The following is a 23,192-nucleotide window of genomic DNA, read 5'->3' on the forward strand; positions in this document are numbered from 1 at the left end:
ATATACATGACACAGCCATCCAGCCTACACACCATATATACAAGTGTGTATATTCATGACACAGCCGTCCAGCCTACACACCATATATACAAGTGTGTATATACATGACACAGCCGGCCAGCCTACACACCATATATACAAGTGTGTATATACATGACACAGCCGTCCAGCCTACACACCATATATACAAGTGTGTATATACATGACACAGCCGCCCAGCCTACACACCATATATACAAGTGTGTATATACATGACACAGCCAGCCAGCCTACACACCATATATACAAGTGTGTATATTCATGACACAGCCGGCCAGCCTACACACCATATATACAAGTGTGTATATACATGACACAGCCGGCCAGTCTACACACCATATATACAAGTGTGTATATACATGACACAGCCATCCAGCCTACACACCATATATACAAGTGTGTATATACATGACACAGCCGGCCAGTCTACACACCATATATACAAGTGTGTATATACATGACACAGCCGTCCAGCCTACACACCATATATACAAGTGTGTATATACATGACACAGCCGGCCAGCCTACACACCATATATACAAGTGTGTATATACATGACACAGCCATCCAGCCTACACACCATATATACAAGTGTGTATATACATGACACAGCCAGCCAGCCTACACACCATATATACAAGTGTGTATATACATGACACAGCCGGCCAGCCTACACACCATATATACAAGTGTGTATATTCAGGACACAGCCGTCCAGCCTACACACCATATATACAAGTGTGTATATACATGACACAGCCAGCCAGCCTACACACCATATATACAAGTGTGTATATACATGACACAGCCGGCCAGCCTACACACCATATATACAAGTGTGTATATACATGACACAGCCATCCAGCCTACACACCATATATACAAGTGTGTATATACATGACACAGCCGGCCAGCCTACACACCATATATACAAGTGTGTATATACATGACACAGCCGGCCAGCCTACACACCATATATACAAGTGTGTATATTCATGACACAGCCGGCCAGCCTACACACCATATATACAAGTGTGTATATACATGACACAGCCGGCCAGCCTACACACCATATATACAAGTGTGTATATACATGACACAGCCGTCCAGCCTACACACCATATATGCAAGTGTGTATATACATGACACAGCCGGCCAGTCTACACACCATATATACAAGTGTGTATATACATGACACAGCCGGCCAGTCTACACACCATATATACAAGTGTGTATATACATGACACAGCCATCCAGCCTACACACCATATATACAAGTGTGTATATTCATGACACAGCCGTCCAGCCTACACACCATATATACAAGTGTGTATATACATGACACAGCCGTCCAGCCTACACACCATATATACAAGTGTGTGTATATACATGACACAGCCGGCCAGCCTACACACCATATATACAAGTGTGTATATACATGACACAGCCGGCCAGCCTACACACCATATATACAAGTGTGTATATACATGACACAGCCGGCCAGCCTACACACCATATATACAAGTGTGTATATACATGACACAGCCGTCCAGCCTACACACCATATATACAAGTGTGTATATACATGACACAGCCGCCCAGCCTACACACCATATATACAAGTGTGTATATACATGACACAGCCAGCCAGCCTACACACCATATATACAAGTGTGTATATTCATGACACAGCCGTCCAGCCTACACACCATATATACAAGTGTGTATATACATGACACAGCCGGCCAGTCTACACACCATATATACAAGTGTGTATATACATGACACAGCCATCCAGCCTACACACCATATATACAAGTGTGAATATACATGACACAGCCGGCCAGCCTACACACCATATATACAAGTGTGTATATTCATGACACAGCCGGCCAGCCTACACACCATATATACAAGTGTGTATATACATGACACAGCCGGCCAGCCTACACACCATATATACAAGTGTGTATATACATGACACAGCCGTCCAGCCTACACACCATATATACAAGTGTGTGTATATACATGACACAGCCGTCCAGCCTACACACCATATATACAAGTGTGTATATACATGACACAGCCGGCCAGCCTACACACCATATATACAAGTGTGTATATACATGACACAGCCATCCAGCCTACACACCATATATACAAGTGTGTATATACATGACACAGCCAGCCAGCCTACACACCATATATACAAGTGTGTATATACATGACACAGCCGGCCAGCCTACACACCATATATACAAGTGTGTATATTCAGGACACAGCCGTCCAGCCTACACACCATATATACAAGTGTGTATATACATGACACAGCCGGCCAGCCTACACACCATATATACAAGTGTGTATATACATGACACAGCCATCCAGCCTACACACCATATATACAAGTGTGTATATTCATGACACAGCCGGACAGCCTACACACCATATATACAAGTGTGTATATACATGACACAGCCGGCCAGCCTACACACCATATATACAAGTGTGTATATACATGACACAGCCGGCCAGTCTACACACCATATATACAAGTGTGTATATACATGACACAGCCGGCCAGCCTACACACCATATATACAAGTGTGTATATACATGACACAGCCGCCCAGCCTACACACCATATATATATATATATATATATATATATATATATATATATATATATATATATATATATATACAAGTGTGTATATACATGACACAGCCGTCCAGCCTACACACCATATATACGAGTGTGTATATACACGACACAGCCGCCCAGCCTACACACCATATATACAAGTGTGTATATACACGACACAGCCGTCCAGCCTACACACCATATATACGAGTGTGTATATACACGACACAGCCGCCCAGCCTACACACCATATATACAAGTGTGTATATACACGACACAGCCGGCCAGTCTACACACCATATATACAAGTGTGTATATACATGACACAGCCGGCCAGCCTACACACCATATATACAAGTGTGTATATACATGACACAGCCGTCCAGCCTACACACCATATATACAAGTGTGTATATACATGACACAGCCGGCCAGCCTACACACCATATATACAAGTGTGTATATACATGACACAGCCGGCCAGCCTACACACCATATATACAAGTGTGTATATTCATGACACAGCCGGCCAGCCTACACACCATATATACAAGTGTGTATACACATGACACAGCCGGCCAGCCTACACACCATATATACAAGTGTGTATATACATGACACAGCCGGCCAGCCTACACACCATATATACAAGTGTGTATATACATGACACAGCCGTCCAGCCTACACACCATATATACAAGTGTGTATATACATGACACAGCCGCCCAGCCTACACACCATATATACAAGTGTGTATATACATGACACAGCCGGCCAGCCTACACACCATATATACAAGTGTGTATATACATGACACAGCCGGCCAGCCTACACACCATATATACAAGTGTGTATATACATGACACAGCCGGCCAGCCTACACACCATATATACAAGTGTGTATATTCATGACACAGCCATCCAGCCTACACACCATATATACAAGTGTGTATATACATGACACAGCCGGCCAGCCTACACACCATATATACAAGTGTGTATATTCATGACACAGCCGGCCAGCCTACACACCATATATACAAGTGTGTATATACATGACACAGCCGGCCAGCCTACACACCATATATACAAGTGTGTATATACATGACACAGCCGGCCAGCCTACACACCATATATACAAGTGTGTATATTCATGACACAGCCGGCCAGCCTACACACCATATATACAAGTGTGTATATACATGACACAGCCGGCCAGCCTACACACCATATATACAAGTGTGTATATACATGACACAGCCGGCCAGCCTACACACCATATATACAAGTGTGTATATACATGACACAGCCGGCCAGCCTACACACCATATATACAAGTGTGTATATACATGACACAGCCGTCCAGCCTACACACCATATATACAAGTGTGTATATACATGACACAGCCGCCCAGCCTACACACCATATATACAAGTGTGTATATACATGACACAGCCGGCCAGCCTACACACCATATATACAAGTGTGTATATACATGACACAGCCGGCCAGCCTACACACCATATATACAAGTGTGTATATACATGACACAGCCGGCCAGCCTACACACCATATATACAAGTGTGTATATTCATGACACAGCCGGCCAGCCTACACACCATATATACAAGTGTGTATATTCATGACACAGCCGGCCAGCCTACACACCATATATACAAGTGTGTATATACATGACACAGCCGGCCAGCCTACACACCATATGTACAAGTGTGTATATTCATGACACAGCCGGCCAGCCTACACACCATATATACAAGTGTGTATATACATGACACAGCCGTCCAGCCTACACACCATATATACAAGTGTGTATATACATGACACAGCCGGCCAGCCTACACACCATATATACAAGTGTGTATATACATGACACAGCCGTCCAGCCTACACACCATATATACAAGTGTGTATATTCATGACACAGCCGGACAGCCTACACACCATATATACAAGTGTGTATATACATGACGCAGCCGGCCAGCCTACACACCATATATACAAGTGTGCATATTCATGACACAGCCGGCCAGCCTACACACCATATATACAAGTGTGTATATACATGACACAGCCGGCCAGCCTACACACCATATATACAAGTGTGTATATTCATGACACAGCCGGCCAGCCTACACACCATATATAGAAGTGTGTATATTCATGACACAGCCGGACAGCCTACACACCATATATACAAGTGTGTATATACATGACACAGCCGGCCAGCCTACACACCATATATACAAGTGTGTATATTCATGACACAGCCGGCCAGCCTACACACCATATATACAAGTGTGTATATACATGACACAGCCGGCCAGCCTACACACCATATATACAAGTGTGTATATACATGACACAGCCGGCCAGTAATTCTCAATGATTGTTTTTTTTCCCTTTTCAGACTGACCTAGATCAGTATAAGAATGCCCTGGAAGGTGCAGGTTGTAGCCTGACACCTTTGAACTACATCAAACAATGGAAGTAAGTATACTGGGTATTATAGTGCTGCAGCCAGACAACGCGTAGACAACAGTGTAACCCTAACATCAGTGTCTCTGTTCTATACCCAGGGCATTTGCTAAGATGGCATCCGCTCCAGCCAACTATGGAACTGGTGCCACTAAATCCAAAGGGTAGGTGCTTTGGAGACCTCGTGCCTTTCGTACTTCTCAGTTCTGCAATTATTCATAAGACCAGGACTGGCCGCGTCTTTAATGTCATTCACTTCTTCCCACTTGTCAAAGTTGAATATAAAAACTGTTAAGTTTTTAAAGATCATTTTTGAAGTGTGCCACCAGCGGGCTCAGTTGGATGTGTGTCCCAGTTTGGCCGTTGATAGAGGGTTAAACTTGCTCCTGAGGTTTAATCCTGCGAATGTAATAGCACAGAAAGAGGACAGACGGTCAGGTGGACACGTGGAATGTGACAGCGTAGTTTATTATAATTATTATTACAAAGGAATCTCTTCCTCGCAGGTTAACCTGCTTTTTGTCCTATCTTTAACCACTAGTCTCCGGTATGTGACATTCACGTATTCGATTTCAGCATGGTGCCATCTAGAATTCCTTCACCAATTAGGACAAAGTAGTTGTGTAACGTTTTTTGTGTGTGCCAGTCTGCAGATACTGCCAGGGTCGGCATTTCCCAACTCCCTTCAACCACAGTGGGTCTCTTGTCCCCTTACCCCTCCCCCTGGTAGTGTCAGATACAACACACAGACCCAACCACTGCTTACGTTTCAAAGCTACACACTGTTTATTCAGGTACAATGTCTCTCTTCTATGAAGTCCTGTTAGGGAGGAGAAGCTGGCACTGGTGGTGCATCTCTTTATACCCTGTCTTCTTTTTTGTACTTCCAGACTGCTCTCCAGAGTCATGAATACGGGGTCACAGTTTGTCATGGAGGGGGTGAAAAACTTGGTTCTAAAGCAGCAGGTAAACAGCCTAAGGAGCGGGAATTATTTGGACAAGTGCAAGATCAATAGGCCGGCGTCCCACCTGCTAGTGATGCTTAATGAAAATGTAACTGAGCTTTATAGGAAAGGATAGCCATGAGCGCCCGAACACGGACGGGGTTGAGCGTAAATTTAAAGCAGTCTCCATCATGGCATTATACTGTGGTGCACCAGACAAACACAGCTGTGCGAGTCTAACCCAGCACAAAGCACACAGGAAACATTTAGATGAATGCTAAACATATTGGTAGTAAGGTTGTCATTCCACTGTTCTGTGCTGTAGAGCTTGGGAATCTTTGTGTAGCCACCGTCCCATCCTGCCCCGCTCCCCTATCCTGTTTGTCTTGGCCGCTCAAAACAAGAACCTTTTGTGAATGTGTTTAGACATTTGATATAAGCACCATGCACAGGACTTTCTGTCACATCTCCCACTGAGCCCATAGTAAATGTGTCCAGTCTTAGAACGTCAGCTCCGCTGCCAGCAATGTGTGTCTGAGGACATTTACATTTTTATCTTTGCTCTGTTGTTCTGCTGTATTCCCAAGAATAACAACGTATATGTCTGTGTAATGCAGGCACGGGCAAACTGCGGCCCTCCGGCTGTTGTGAAACTACACATCCCAGCATGCCTTGCCATAGTTTTAGCATTCCCTTATACCAAACTGTGGCAAGGCATGATGGGACTTGTAGTTTCCCAACAGCTGAAGGACCGTAGTTTGGACAAGCCTGGTATAATGGCAGTGATGGGGCAAGACGAGCTAAAACAAGGATGTACAATTATAAGCTCACAGGACAGATATTAGGCAGGGTGCAATAGCGTTCGGTGGCAGTGTGGGATGCCGGCAGAACCCAGACCTTTTTTTTTTTTTTTTTTTAAAGGGGCAATCATTTACAAGTTAAAAACCGAACCTTTCAGTTCTATGTATTTGTATGCTGCATTATTTTTGCAGATGCATTGTAAGCACGTATCCTATTACATAATGTTACAGCACAGACATTTAGATAGAATTCTCCCCACAAAAACACTTATTACGTCCTATTTATTACCCATACTGCACCTGCAAAATGATTTGGGGCATTGTGGGCTTGAAGAAGAGATGCAGGTACCAGAGAAAGATGCTGATGTTTGCGTAATTGAGCAATTTATTTTGTTCTGTGTTTGAATGCACCGTGATAGCGGTTGCATCGCAAATTTGGATGGTTTGCGTTTATTAGAGGTAACAGGGGTGTCTAGCCTACAAGCGTATTGTGTTTGTCGCAGCCTGAGACTACTTTTGTATGCAGTTGTAAAGGCTTAGTTGCGTCAGACATTCGGAGCAAACATATGGCTACTCACAGGTGCAGTGTGAGTCTTTTTGTAAGCGATAGATTAGCGGTGTATTTCAACCACTGTGCCGTGGTACACTAGTGTGCCTTGAGCTGTTCTCCTGTGTGCCCCTAGATCTAGAGATGTCCAGACCAGTTTACAGCCACCACTAGTTCAACTGTTATTTACTGGCCTCTTCTTTTCATGTAAAGGGTTAATGTATTTCATTTTTGTTACCTGTGGGGACCAGTGTGATTGTTTTTTATATGGGGGCCAATAGGTTTGTTTATTTTCCTGTGGGTGCCGATGTGTTTTGCCCTGTGGGGATCTCATGGTGCGCCTTGGCAGTTTTGAAATCTTATTTAGTGTGCCGCAAGGTGGAAAGGTTTAAAATCACTGTTAGAGACTCGGCTTTTGGCATTTCTATAGCCCCACTGCAATACAACCGTGTCTGCCCCTGAATCAGGGTTTGGTAATCGTTTTGGAATAAACATCATGGTCCATGTAATTCTATAAACTCAGGTTTGTGCACTTTTTCTCTTCATAGAACTTGCCTGTTACCAGAGTCCTTGATAGCCTCATGGAAGTAAAGTCCAATCTGGTAAGAAAACATTTAAACGTTTGGGGTGAATGGGATAAATTGGGGGTGAATAGGATGAATTGTCCCTACTTGGCTGCTTTCATGGAACTGTATGATGTGTATGCGATTCTAAAATCAGGACGATAAATAGCTTTTATTTAAGTAAGACTTGACATTTTGGGTTGGATGATCGCACTCGAGACGGTATGCAATATTTTCAACCGTTTCAACACATACGGGCTCAAAATCTGCTTCATTACATCCAACTTCCTAGCACCATAAATATATTAAAGTGTTTCAAGATCCGTCTGTTCCTACCAGTTGTTTTTATTTTCCCTCCTTGTATGTTTATATTTTTGTTATTGATGGTTTTATTTTATTTGCTCCCAGCTGCAAGTAAAAAGGGGAAGGAAAAAAAAAAATGTGCATGTGTTTTGGAAAGAACGCCGGCCCCAGCCGGACGCCCTCCTTAAAGCTAACTGCGTTGCCAGCAGCTCGTAAACTTTTTGCTCTCGGGGCCATGTGTTTGTGTATAAAGTCTGATCTCCGTGTACGTGGACCAACCCACTTACAGAGGCAGCTTTAACTGTTTGCTGCTGGAGAGCTGTGGTGCATCGGAATAGGTTGTTTGTGTCCCCTCCAAACACTCCGTAGTATCGATGTACCGAATCGAGGATTGGGTGTGGCGCGCGATCATCATTTTTGCTTTATAGTACGCTATAGTCAAATTATTATCCTATAATCCCCTCTTGATATAAAATTACAGTGGCTCAGTTTTATGTTTTGCGTATTGTTTTTATATTCATAAAGATTTGGTTACTTCATACCCCAAAGCCAAAATGTACATCTGTTGGGCAAATGAAAATAATTGGTTTTAAATTAAAATTCTTTGTGTAATATAAAATAATGTAACACCTGGATTATGTTTTTAATATAGACATTATGGGGGGTATTCAATGTTGAGTCACGATTGTCGGGCTGGCCCAACAGCCGTGACCCTGTCCCGTTCTCGGTCTGCTTGACCGAGATTTTGCAGGCGGGATTCAATGTTCGAGAAGGGGGCGTGGCCGCAAGTAGCGGCCCAGAATCGTCAAGCTGTGGCCGGGAGATCGTCAATTCCCGGCCGTTCTCAGCAGAATGAGCCCACGTGCTTGTGAAGTCGGGCTCGTTCTGCCGATATCCCCTGTTCAATGCTGTCAAGGAAGACCGCATTGAATAGGGCCCCGCAGCCATCTCCCTAGTCAGGAATAGCTGCGAACACATGGACATCCCAACCATATGTGCTTGTTAACCATCTCCTCCTAAAACCAAGGGCTTCTATATGGATTGGGTCCCCCTCTGCTGCTGTAGCTACCTCCACTGTTTTGGTAAAGCTTTCCACAGCAGCTATGAAGAAGTTGTATCTATTCAGCCACAGGAGTGAGTGAGGTCAGGCACTGATGTTGGGAGATAAGACCTGACTCGCAGTCAGAATTCAATTCATACCATGTTGTTCCGTTTGGCTATGGCTTTGTGATGGCCATATAGAACCATTGTGTGATTGCACTTGTTTTGTTCATTGTCGTGCTGAAACAAGAAAGGACCTTACCCATCCCATACTGTTGTGATGGAAGAGCACAATCCTCTAGTGTCAATGTAAGCAGCAATATTTAAGTTTTCCTTTGCGGGAACTAAGGCGCTCCGGCCAAACCATGATGAACCACCCTAGGCCATTAGTCCTCCTGCACTTTTTACAATTGGCAGTGCACATTTCAACAGGAAGTGTTCTCCTGGCACCTGCTACACCCAGATTTATCCATCAGACTGGCAGATGGCTAAGTGTTATTCATCACTCGGGGGAATACATTTCTACTGTTCCAGGGTCCAATGCCAGTGTACTTTGCGCAATTCTATCTGACGTTTGACATTGTGTGGTGATTTGGTGCTTGTGTGCGGCTGCTGTGCTATGAAAACGAATCCATTAAAGTTCTGAGTAACCGTTTTTTTTCCCTGACGTTGCTTCTAGAACTCGGTAATGCACATTGTAACCAAGTTACATTATACATTGCAGTGAACCCATTCTATGAGCTATTGTGCCACTAATACCAAGCGGTGTTATCATACTTTTGGCCATGTAGTGTGTATGTGAAATACAAGTCCAACATTTCAGAATAGCTAGTATACTTTCCTCAGGGATAAGCAAAGATTTATCTGATGAAAGTGTGCCAGACAAACATAACTGTTTTTTGTTTTTTTTTATTTCCCAAATTATTACAGATTTGGGAAATAAAGTGTTAATAGCTTTTTCTTACAGAGGATATTATTGCAAATTATGAAAATATTTTTGTTACAATCTTAGAATTTACTGACAGCCATCCCAATTCTGCATCTGTCCTTGCATTTACAGTTGCACCCGTGCATGTCTCTGTCAAGGTGCACATTCTGTGTGGATTAATGCCTCACTGTAAGCGAGCCCCTTTAAAATGTAGTTTTATTCATTAAGATTTCATGTGTTACACATCATTGTATATGTATTTTTTCTGACAAATGTCATTTTAGACAGTACATTTACAAACTGGTGACAGCGATGTTGCAACATTACATTTCAACTCTATTAAATGTTCTTTTGTTGTATTGCAGGAGACAGATGACTATAGATATTTTGATCCTAAGATGTTACGTGGAAATGACAGGTGATTCATTTAAATAGTAACCTAGACCTGGAGGTGTGGCTATTAACCCCTTGAGTGGTGGGATTTACTGGGGCAGGACCAGGGCAGGTTTGTCCTGCCCCAGCAATACTCACCACTCAAGGGCAGCAGCCAGTCCTGGCTCCCCCCTCCTGTCGCTTTCCCACCGGTTCCTGACCTCCATCCTCCTGTGATCTTACGCCGGAGCTCCCCGCCATTATTTGCGCCACATCAGTGACCAGGTGGCAGGCCATGTTCTTGAGGAATCGGGCGCCCGAACTCCCGAGTCACTCCAAGCCACCCCGAACCTCCCGGAGCGGGGCCTGCCACCTGCTCACTGATGCAGTGCTAATGGCGGTGGGAGCAGCGGCAGGGGACCTCTGGCGTACGATCGCCAGAGCGTGGAGGTCAGGGGGGAGCGACAGGAGGGGGGAAGCAATGGGAAGGTGCTGCTAGAGGTGGTGCACCAGTGGTGCACAACTGGAGGCACCACTGGCGCAGACCTACCTGCTGGTGGTTTGCCCAGAAATTTTCTGGGACTGCCCGCAGCGGCAGCACAGCTGAGCCCAGAAAATTTCAGTGGTTAAATAATGACTGTAATTGTTAAAAATAAACCACACTGCACGAGTGAGAAAGGAGTTCTGAGGGAACATTCACCTTGGTTTATCACCCCTCTCGCACAGATAGTTTATTGTTGCACAGAGTTTTGAGAAATTGTAAAAATCGTATACCAAAAGACTAAATAAGGTATGCGATGGGACGCGATGTTGTACAATAAAAAATTGTGTGGCATCGTATGGCATACAATGCGATGGTATACGATTTTTTATTGTACAAGCACCCTGATGGGTCCTTACAATGTTAAATGCCCCCCTACTATCAACGCGAACCCAAAGCGTGGCGAGCGGCGGCGGTATGCGTCCTCCGACCTTTTCATACCCCCACTATCCACGTCGGCGTGGAGTTGATTTTAGATAGCGTGGCGAGCGGACGTGGAATACATGTAAAGTAATACGCGTCCCCTCGCGGGGCTCGATGCACCCGCCACACTATTTAAAATCAACTCCACGTCGATGTGGTTAGTGGGGGTATGAAAAGGTCAGAGGACGCGTACCGCCGCCCTTCGTGGGCTCACTGCGCTCGCCACGCTTCGGGTTCGCGTTGATAGTGGTGGTGCATTTAACATTGTAAGCACCCATTAGGGTGGTTATACAATTAAAAATCTCATCGTATGCGGCTATATGGCATAAGATGCCATAAGATTGAAATGTTGGGGGCCGTGCTAGGAAACAAGTACTAAAAATGCTTAAATCAGAAGTAAAGCAACAAGTTTACTTTACATTTCTAGTTAAACTGACATAAAGCCCACGGAATCTGGTTCAGAGTTTGCTTACCCGGGGCTTACGGGGTAGTTTATGTCACATGCACTTGTGTTGGCGTAGCATAAAAGAGTTGGTGACTTGTGAGAATGTCGATAAACATCCCAGAAGTCCTGACATATAGATAAAAAAAAAACAATGAAAATGTGGCAACAATTTTAACATTCTTCGAATTGACCTTAAACTCACATGAATGATCTCAGAAATGATATACATCGACAAAGAAACTGTTAGGCAAGTTTTGCATCAAGATCTTTACATGAAAAAAGTTTAGCGAAGATAGTTCCAAGGTGTCTAACTGCTGAGCAGACCGAAAATCAAAAGCAAATTTGTACAAACATTTTTTTAAATAAAGTTACTATCTTAGAAAAAAAAAAGCTGTTCAGACATCTGACAGATAAGGAGCTGCAGCATGACTGACCAATGGCCAATGGAAAATAAGAATGCAGCATTGTGTGGAGGCAGATGGGAAAAAGAACCAAGGGGAAGAAGGGTAACATGTACATAATATAATTAAACGTAAAATATAGCATGAGTCTCATTATTTCATAGCCGCAGGGAATAGTATACTGTATTCCCTCTTCCTAATGCAGGAATAGTCCTAATTAGACCAGCAAATAAAGCTTCTGTACTAAGCTTCAAAAGTGATAAAATGGAGAGTGATAAACCACCAGCCAATCAGCTCCTGCCTGCCATGTCACAGACTGTGTTTGAAAAATGACAGGTACAGTAGGAGCTGATTGGTTGGTGGCTTATCACTCTCCATTTTATCACTTTTCAGGGCTTAGTACATCTCGCCTACAGTGTTGTCTTCTATACATTGCAATGTATATTATATGGACAGCTTCTTATGATTTTATTTTCTTACCCAAATCTGCTGCCTTTGCATCCAATATTTTCCGCGTACATAGATATATTTACGTGTTTGTCTAATTTTTAAATACATCCATCTCAGTTATTGTAAGGTGTTTTTTTTTTAAACATTTAAAAAAAATTGGCTTTTAAAACATGTGGTCGTCTTTTAAATGTCAAAAAATGTTCTAAAAATGGTAAAAAAAAGAACTTACAATATTGTAACTGATAAGATGGATCATTAAACTAGACACATTGGGGGAAATGTAATAGAATGAGAGAATCAGAAAGTGAGACTTTTGGTGAGAAATCTCCAGGGTTTTTTTTAAAGCTGCAATCATTTACATTGCAACACCAGTACGATTTTGCAGTGTAAATGATTGCCGCTTTAAAAAAACTGGAGATTTCTCACTCATCCTATTAAATCTGACCCAATGTGCTGAACAAATGTTTGATCTAATACATCTTTTGTTTGTGAAAACAGTTCTATACCAAGGAACAAGAATCCGTTTCAGGAGGTACGTATGGTGACACCAGAAATGCATTGTTAAAGGGACTAAGAGCTGCCTTCTGTATAATTGCAAGCAAATTCCCAAATAAGGGTATAATTATGGTGAATGGTATAGTTAGTGTATGGTATGGTTAGTGTATGGTGTAGTTAGCGTATGGTCTAGTTAGCGTATGGTCTAGTTAGCGTATGGGGTAGTTAGCGTATGGGGTAGTTAGCGTATGGGGTAGTTAGCGTATGGGGTAGTTAGCGTATGGGGTAGTTAGCGTATGGGGTAGTTAGCGTATGGGGTAGTTAGCATATGGGGTAGTTAGCGTATGGGGTAGTTAGCGTATGGGGTAGTTACTGCATGGTGTAGTTACTGCATGGGGTAGTTAGCATATGGGGTAGTTAGCGTATGGGGTAGTTAGCGTATGGTGTAGTTACCGCACTGCGTTGTTAGTGCATGGTGTGGTTACTGCATGGTGTGGTTACTGCATGGTGTGGTTACTGCATGGTGTGGTTAGTGTATGGTGTGGTTAGTGTATGGTGTAGTTGCCGCGTGGTGTAGTTACCGCACGGTATAGTTATTGTACGGTGTAGTTAGTGCACAGTATAGTTATTGCACGGTGTAGTTAGTGCATGGTGTAGTTAGTGCATGGTGTGGTTAGTGCATGGTGTGGTTAGTGTATGGTGTGGTTAGTGTATGGTGTAGTTACCGCATGGTGTTATTGTACGGTATAGTTAGTAATAAGTGAATGCGAAGCTTGCTGCCGCACCTGTTGATATGTTAGAAATAGGTGAAGGTTTTCACCACAGTGGGAATCTCAGGCCGTTTTGGTTCATCAATCAGATGGTCTAATATTGTAATGAGCTCAGTTATATTATTATTGGACAATGTTTTGCTGTTGCTGTCTCGGGATGCAGTAAATTTACCGACAGCCATAATACCGATGGTCAAAATGCTGACAACCATTGACATTTTTATACGTCGGCATCTAAACCATGTCGCCATAATACAATTAGGCATTTTGGACATGTCGGCATTTGACTGTTTGCCCCAATGCTTGTCGTATTATTTTGAATGTGGGTGAATCGTACTGAACCCGCTGTCTCCAGCTGCATGAGTGAAGCTTCGCACTGGACTCTATGTACTAATGTACAGAACACTATTACTCTGCGTGTGTCACTCCGGTGCTGAGTTATGTGTTACTTTCCCTGCAGGCCATTGTATTTGTTGTTGGAGGAGGTAACTATATTGAGTATCAGAATCTAGTGGATTACATAAAGGTGAGTGTATAATCCGGTTTTCAGGAATTGTCCCCTAAATCTAGCCTCTGTCTTCCATAGTTTAATTATCACAGATAGATTATTATTGCGCGACATCCTGGCTGCGTCTTCGCTATGGGCCTGATTCAGATGTGGTGTCAGGGGTATCACTGCTGTTTCCTTGGAAGCAATAGCACTATATGGTAATGAAGCAGGAGGCGCCTGTTACGAGCCAATGCTTCCTGCTACAGTAGCGATCTGACCGGTGTCCTAGGACGCAGCATCAGACTCTTACTCACCATTGGCGGCACCCATGGTTCTCTTCACAGAGGCCGGGAAATCTCTGTCCAACAGTGAAAAACACCTTGCCTCTTCTCCCACACCTCTGTCCTGTGGAATTGTTGTTCTCCCAAATGATTATGGTCTGAGCACAGGTATCCAGAGGGCGAACAATGTCTAGGTCGACATGCACAGTGTCGACATTGACAAAAGGACGTTTTTGTGTTTTTTTTGTGTTTTGTTTTTTTTCCCGTTTTTTGGATACATTTTTTTCCAAATGTACTTCGATTGGAAACCGTGCAGTGTGCGGAGCGCAGTGGTCGCAGACAGGGTCCACATGGTCAGGTGTCGCCATTGACACCAAAAGAAAACGTGAAGACCCACATCGACTTTTTCATATGTTGACCTTTTGCTTGTGTCAACTTGTGCATGTCGACCTAGTATGTGAGCTATATCACCCCTTCCGTTCACAACCACAGGATCATCTGCTACAACGATTTCTCTGCTTTGTAAGCCTGCTGTCATTACTTACCCTTCAGTACTTGTCAGTAAGTCAGAAGAACCTAATGGTGTAAGAACTCTGCTAGGCCATAAGGTGTTCATACAGAATGATTTCCCTTTCTGTACTGGTCTCCTCCCTTACCTCTCCTGCTTTCTACCTGTTCCTGGACTCCTCCCTTACCTCTCCTGCTTTCTACCTGTTCCTCGACTGCTCCCTCCTCCTTTACCTCTCCAACTTTCTATCTGTTCCCTGGAATTCTACCTCCTCACTTACCTCTCCTACTTTCTACCTGTTCCTGGTCTCCTCCCTTACCTCTCCTGCTTTCTACCTGTTCCTGGACTCCTCCCTTACCTCTCCTGCTTTCTACCTGTTCCCTGGACTGCTACCTCCTCCCTTACCTCTTCTACTTTCTATCTGTTCCCTGGACTGCTCCCTCCTCCTTTACCTCTCCTGCTTTCTGTCTGTTTCCTGTACTGCTCCCTCCTCCTTTACCTCTCCTGCTTTCTACCTGTTCCCTGGACTGCTACCTCCTCCCTTACCTCTCCTACTTTCTATCTGTTCCCTGGACTGCTACCTCCTCCCTTACCTCTCCTACTTTCTGTCTGTTCCCTGGACTGCTACCTCCTCCCTTACCTCTTCTACTTTCTATCTGTTCCCTGGACTGCTCCCTCCTCCTTTACCTCTCCTGCTTTCTGTCTGTTTCCTGTACTGCTCCCTCCTCCTTTACCTCTCCTGCTTTCTGTCTGTTTCCTGTACTGCTCCCTCCTCCTTTACCTCTCCTGCTTTCTGTCTGTTTCCTGTACTGCTCCCTCCTCCTTTACCTCTCCTGCTTTCTGTCTGTTTCCTGTACTGCTCCCTCCTCCTTTACCTCTCCTACATTCTGTCTGTTTCCTGTACTGCTCCCTCCTCCTTTACCTCTCCTACATTCTGTCTGTTTCCTGTACTGCTCCCTCCTCCTTTACCTCTCCTGCTTTCTGTCTGTTTCTTGTACTGCTCCCTCCTCCTTTACCTCTCCTACGTTCTGTCTGTTTCCCGTACTGCGCCCTCCTCCTTTACCTCTCCTACTTTCTGTCTGTTCCCTGGACTGCTTCATCCTCCTTTACCTCTCCTACTTTCTGTCTGTTCCCTGAACTTCTCCCTCCTCCTTTACCTCTCCTACTTTCTGTCTGTTCCCTGAACTCCTCCCTCCTCCTTTACCTCTCCTACTTCCTGTGTGTTCTTTGGACTGCTCCCTCCTCCTTTACCTCTCCTACTTTCTGTCAGTTCTCTGGACTGCTTCTTCCTCTATTACCTCTACTAATTCTTTATGTTCCATGGACTGCTCCCCCTGCCCTTACCTTTGCTTTTTTTCTCACTGTTCCCTTCACATTTACTACTTTCTATCTGCTCCTTGGATGACTTCCTCCTCCTTTACCTCTCCTACTTTCGATCTGTTTTCTGCACTGACCTCTCCTCTTACCTCTACATACTACTTTATGTTCCCTGCACTGTGTCTTCCTCACTCACATTTACTTCTTTCTATCTTGTCCTTGGACTACTTCCTCTTTACCTATCCTACTTATTATCTGTTTCCTTCATTGACCCCTCCTCTTACCTCTTTCTACTACTTTATGTTCCATGGACTGCTCCCTCCTCTCTTACCTCTCCTACTTTCTACCTGTTATTGGACTGCTCCCTCATCCCTTGCCTCTTCTTTCTACCTGTTCCCTGGACTGCTCCATCCTCCCTTACTCCTTTCTACCTGTTCCCGGGACTGCTCTCTCCTCTCTTACCTCTCCTGCTTTCTACCTGTTCCCTGGACTGCTCTCTCCTCTCTTACCTCTCCTGCTTTCTACCTGTTCCTCGACTGCGCCCTCCTCCTTTTACCTTTTCTTTCTACCTGTCCCTGGACTGCTCCCTCCTCCCTTATCTCTCCTACCTGTTATTGGTCTGCTCCCTCCCTCCTTGCCTTTCCTACTTTCTTCCTGTTCTTGGACTGCTCCCTCCTTCCCTTACCTGTCCTATTTTTATCTGTTCCCTGGACTGCTCCTTCCTATTCCCGGGACTATACATTCCCTCCTGTCCATCTGTTCCCTGACTGCTTTTCCTTGCTTACTCATACAGTTCTGTATGTACTCTGGACAGCGCTATCCTCTATTATATTCCTGCATTGTTTTCCATACATGAGATAATCTCATTCCTTCATACAGATGGCTTTGGCTAATTGACGTGCAAACACACTTCCCCCATAAAAGTGTTTCATGGCAAGCATCTGACTCTGGTTTTGCTTTGCGCTTGGATCTTGCTGCTGGTTGCTATGGTTTGTCCTTTCTTCACTGACTCTACCATAGATTTTATTTACACGGCCTTTGCCAGCTCTACAAAACCGTTCCCAGACCCATTATTTTCATATCCATGGGGTTGGATCCCTCATTTTAACCATTTCCCATACAGAAGTGGCAGGACTGCGTGTAGGGCACTGGTAGAGGACTCGATGGATGCTATCGGGTCTTCTAAATGCCTTGGGGTCACTTCTGTAAGATAAATGGTTAAGATTAAATGTATTCAGGCAGTATAACTACTTGTTAAATGTAACCACACGCTATGCCCAGTGTTCCCAACTGGAAGAAAGAGAAAAGTATTTACTGATGTTCTCCTGACATTCCATCTTGTCTTATTTCAGACCAAACAAGGAAAGCATGTTCTGTACGGCTGCACGGAACTGTTCAATGCTACACAGTTTGTTAAGCAGGTAACAGTCCTTATGTGTGCATACATTAGTGTTGTCTGCTGGACGCCAGGTGCTTACTCCCCCGTCTCTACCCACTATAACTCTCCGGGCTGTTCTACTGACACATATATGATTCTGAGATAAGTGTCATTGCAAAGTGACAGAACTACTTACTCTTTGATCAATTGGAAGTTTTGGGATATTTGTATATTTTTCAGACTTATTGTATTTTGTCATCATGATCATATTCATTGTGTAGGTAATAATCAGTAGACGGTGTGATTAATGTAAAGAACACATACGCATACAGATGTGTCCATGTATATCTATCCTCTTTTCGCATTAAACAGTCCATGTAGTCGTGCGTATTTTTTGCATTTTGTTTTTTGGTATTTGCAAAACCAAGTGGATAGGTCGCACAAGCAGCTTCTGCTGAATAAAATGATGTTCACCATCAGTGTGTCACTGCAGCTAAATCTGCATAAGCCCCGTTTTGCAAATAAGAAGAAGTTACATAGAAGGTGAGGCTGAATAAAGACTTGCGTCCATCTAGTTCAACCTATGTTTATAGTAGCTAATCCCTTGTTGTATAGTATGTTCTGATATTTTAAAGACAGATTGTTACTTATTCATACCCATGGATGTTTTTAACCAATAAATGTTTATCCAACCTTATTTTAAACGTATTTATAGTGTCTGCCGACACCACTTCTCCAGGAAGAGAGTTCCAAAGTTTGACTGCTCTGACTGTAGAAATTTTCTTCTAGATGAACAAAATCTTTTTTTCTTCTAATCTAAACTCGTGTCCTCACGTCATAGACTCCTTTCTAGTAGAAAAAAGGGTGCTTGACAGTTCCTTATATTGGCCCCTAATATATTTATACATGTTGAGCATGTCCCCCCTTAAACGTCTCTTCTTTAGTGTAGATAGTCCCAGATTGCTTAATCTCTCCGCGTAGCTTAAAGTCTCCATTCCCCTAATAAGCTTAGTTGCTCTTCTTTGGATTTTTTCCAATTCTATGATGTCCTTTTTATAGTGCGGGGCCCAGAATTGTACTCCGTATTCAAGGTGCGGTCTAACCAATGATTTGTACAGAGGCATAATTACTTTTGAATCCCTAGTTTCCATGCCCCTTTTAATACATGCTAGTGTTTTGTTGGCCTTGCATGGTGACAATACCGTAACTGTGCTGTAAAAGTGTATAAGACCTTATTCTTGGCACATCTAGGCAGACATACTTTAGACGAGTGCAATAACTGTGCAGCCCACATGTAGTGTACGTTTACATTTTGATTCTCTTTTACCAGTTGTCTCAGCTTGGACAGAAGTAGGAGGACCAGGTTTCACTCCTCCCCAAGCCCGTGATCTGATCATGCAAGGACAGTTAGTCCCATACTTGCACCGTTCCATGGACCCTTCTGCTGGCAGAACCTGCACCAAGTCTGCAAGTGCGAAGGAGGAAGGACAGAACCACATCTCCGAGAGATTTTATGCTCTGTACGCCTAACGATACGCCAGCTCTACAAGGAACTTATTTAACTTCGCTGGACGCGTGCCAGCCCCAGTAACATTGGCATTAACACAGTCTCTGTACAAACAGGTCATTTCTAAATAAAAATTATAGCTATTGTTTAATTTTATAAAGCATAATGTGTATTCTGAGTTTCCCTGATACATACAGTATGTTCTAGTCCGAGGATCTGTGACCGGCAGAGCTGGTAACCTGGCACAGGATGGCGCTGTGGAGAAGCCACGCTCTACAATGTGCAGGAAAAGGTTTCAAATATTACTGACCAATCTTCTGCTCTGACTCTTTCTATCGTGGCATTTACACCAGAATTAATACCCAGCAGGTAAATTTGTATTAATATGCTCTGAAAAGAAAAGGGCTCAGGTAAATAGCTGCTTGTAGTGATTGATGAATCACAGGATCACCCAGAAATATCGCACTGGAGAGAAGAGATGAGCATTACTTCTGTTTTGCTGCTATTTGACAGCTTTTAAGTACCTGAAACACTGCTGATCTCTGATCTCCATTTCAATGTATATGGGTGTGAGGCGTTTAGCAACAGACGTTCGGGATGCCAGTAATAGAAATGCTGGCACCGGAAACCTGACCGGTGGCCACAACATTAGCACAGAATCCAACATCACTGGAAATGTAGACACCACGGTTAGGGTTATGCTGCGGTGGAGGGGAGGGTTAGGTTTAGGCTGCGGTGAAGGGGAGGGTTAGGTTTAGGCTGCGGTGAAGGGGAGGGTTAGGTTTAGGCTGTGGTGGAGGAGAGGGTTAGGTTTAGGCTGTGGTGGAGGGGAGGGTTAGGTTTAGGCTCCGGTGAAGGGGAGGGGTAGGTTTAGGCTCCGGTGGAGGGGAGGGGTAGGTTTAGGCTCCGGTGGAGGGGAGGGTTAGGTTTAGGCTCCGGTGGAGGGGAGGGTTAGGTTTAGGCTCCGGTGGAGGGGAGGGTTAGGTGTAGGCTGCGGAGGAGGGTTAGGTTTAGGCTCTGGTGGAGGGGAGGGTTAGGTTTAGGCTCTGGTGGAGGGAAGGGTTAGGTTTAGGCTGCGGAGGAGGAGAGGGTTAGGTTTAGGCTGCGGTGGAGCGGAGGGTTAAGATTAGGCTGCAGTGGAGGAGAGGGTTAGGTTTAGGCTGCGGTGGAGGAGAGGTTTAGGTTTAGGCTGCGGTGGAGGAGAGGGTTAGGTTTAGGCTGCGGTGGAGCGGAGGGTTAGGTTTAGGCTGCGGTGGAGCGGAGGGTTAGGTTTAGGCTGTGGTGGAGAAGAGGGTTAGGTTTAGGCTGCGGTGGAGGAGAGGGTTAGGTTTAGGCTGCGGTGGAGGAGAGGGTTAGGTTTAGGCTGCGGTGGAGCGGTGGGTTAGGTTTAGGCTGCGGTGGAGCGGAGGGTTAGGTTTAGGCTGTGGTGGAGCGGAGGGTTAGGTTTAGGCTGTGGTGGAGGAGAGGGTTAGGTTTAGGCTGCGGTGGAGGAGAGGGTTAGGTTTACGCTGCGATGGACGGGAGGGTTGAGTTTAGGCTGCGGTGGAGGAGAGGGTTAGGCTTAGGCTGCGTGGTGGAGAAGAGGGGAGGGTTAAGCTTAGGCATGTTATGGGGAGGGTTACGGGGACAGGGTAAGTATACTTAGCTCCTGTCGGGATGCCGCTGACCACTGGCCATCCATATATATTCCCATATAGATATCTCCTGCATTTCTAAGCTTTTATTGGATCTAACACATGGGACTAGTGCGCTTCCAGATTGTGATCCAACACTGAACGTTTTACTTCTGAGTGTTGTCAGCATTTACACTGGATGTTGTCACATTGTGTATCTTGTGTTATTTATCGTGCTGAGCTATCACTGTGACAGTGCGAGATGCCTGTGAGTGTGCGCAGAAGGTCTTATCCTTGCAATGTGCCTTCCTGTTATCCACAGTCCCACAGCATAAACCATGAGGCTATTTTGAGAGATTGCGAAGCTATTTAATGTTATACAGCTGAATTTTATTAGGGCCGGGAAGGAGAACATAGCTGTCTATTCCGGGTGTATATATATATATATGTGCTCCGGGCATCTGCTCTCTTCCCCACACACTAACAATTATTTCATTCCTTGTTTAACTCACTCCCAGATTCTGAGATTGCCTTTGTTAGTACAGTAGCAAAGGCAAGTAACCACCAGCTACATGTGCAGATAGGACCTTATTCTTATTGACTCGCAGCCTTTGCCAATCCATCAGATGCCGCCCGCAGTGCCGGCCGCCCCCCCCCCCCCCCCCCCCCCTTTCGCATGCCTGCGATTGGATGATTTACATAATCATCCATTTGGAGGTGGGGAGAAATAATTAGATCGAATGATTTCTCCAGCGCTCATAGTTCAGACACCTATATGGTGTTGCTAAACTGGAGCACTGAATGACTGACATCCGGTGAGTGTTTTTTTGGAAAAAATATTAGCCAGTTAAGTGGTTAAAAGTTTGTTCTACATTTGCAACTGGCAAAGACTTTAGTCGCTACTTCAAAATTTGTAAAAGACGGTAAAGATTAAAATTCTACTACGCTGCAGAGCAAATGTAAACATTCTGCAATTTAAAAATCAGGACAAACAGGACACCTTGTCCTTCTGCGGTTCTGCCCGCAATCTGCCAATCACTCCAGCCTTAATTATGACATGATACTTTGCCCACCTTAGATCTGATCTGTTCTGGAAAAAATGCAGGATGTGGGTGTCTGTACATTTTCCTCATTTCTATTAAGGTAAGGACATAATAAATGTGTATTTGTGAATGCTATTTGCAGCACTTTCATATCGTGGAACTTTTTCATTTGCTTGTGCTGGGCAAAGCAAAGTGGGGAAATGCGGGCCAGTGTGTACCTTTCACTTGTGACCGTGGAATTTTCTGCTTCTTTTATCGAATGACACATTTCATTGTCCAAGCCAAGGAGTGAGACCTGTTCTTAAATATTTTATGAAGTCCGTCTGAATTCAATAAAATGTCAAACTCAAATGACCACGATAAACTCATTGCATAGACCTTTACTGATAACATTAGGAAATGAGGGCAATAAGTTACAAAGTAATTGAACATATTACAACAGTGAAAGGTCTTGGCAGAGTCGGGCAGCTTCCTTGTATTGTTAGTTAGAAAGCAATGGAACTGTACTTTCTGCTGAACAGAGATATGGAGGATTCAGGACAGAAAATGCGTTTTCTCCAAGTCCAGTTAATTAATTACATCAGAAGTCTTCTGACAACAGTGGAGAACCAAAATGTACATAGCTGGAAGAAAGGCTATTTTATACTACATAATCAGACTGGCTCCAGGTGTACAGGGGCAATGCCCAGTGGGACCCACCGCCTGAGAGCCCTAACCCCTTCTCTAGGGGGTCACTACTGATGGAGCAGGATCATGGGTGGACTTGTGTGCTTGGTCTCTTTGTATGGAAACTACACAACGTTTTGCCCTCCTGTCAATCAAAGTGCCCTCCCATATCCCCTCCTTTTTAG

General features: G+C 44.3%; 1 protein-coding gene across 2 annotated transcripts in view; it reads left to right on the plus strand.

Moving 5' to 3' along the window:
- Positions 1–19,861, plus strand: part of SCFD1 (sec1 family domain containing 1) — a 101,906-nt gene extending 82,045 nt beyond the window's left edge. The window contains exons 17-25 of one of the 2 annotated variants that reach the window (XM_083166973.1): positions 5,114–5,193; positions 5,283–5,345; positions 6,072–6,147; positions 8,021–8,074; positions 10,673–10,725; positions 13,438–13,471; positions 14,665–14,730; positions 18,153–18,221; positions 19,509–19,861. In XM_083166973.1, the coding sequence (XP_083023099.1) occupies positions 5,114–5,193; positions 5,283–5,345; positions 6,072–6,147; positions 8,021–8,074; positions 10,673–10,725; positions 13,438–13,471; positions 14,665–14,730; positions 18,153–18,221; positions 19,509–19,532 (519 nt within the window). In that variant the 3' untranslated portion in view covers positions 19,533–19,861. The remainder of the gene's footprint in view (positions 1–5,113; positions 5,194–5,282; positions 5,346–6,071; positions 6,148–8,020; positions 8,075–10,672; positions 10,726–13,437; positions 13,472–14,664; positions 14,731–18,152; positions 18,222–19,508) is intronic. The other variant, XM_083166974.1, reaches the window with a different exon arrangement.
- Positions 19,862–23,192: the final 3,331 nt, after the last annotated feature.

The sequence above is a fragment of the Crinia signifera genome, chromosome 12 (assembly GCF_055691185.1).
Source record: "Crinia signifera chromosome 12, ASM5569118v1, whole genome shotgun sequence".
Taxonomy (NCBI): domain Eukaryota; kingdom Metazoa; phylum Chordata; class Amphibia; order Anura; family Myobatrachidae; genus Crinia; species Crinia signifera.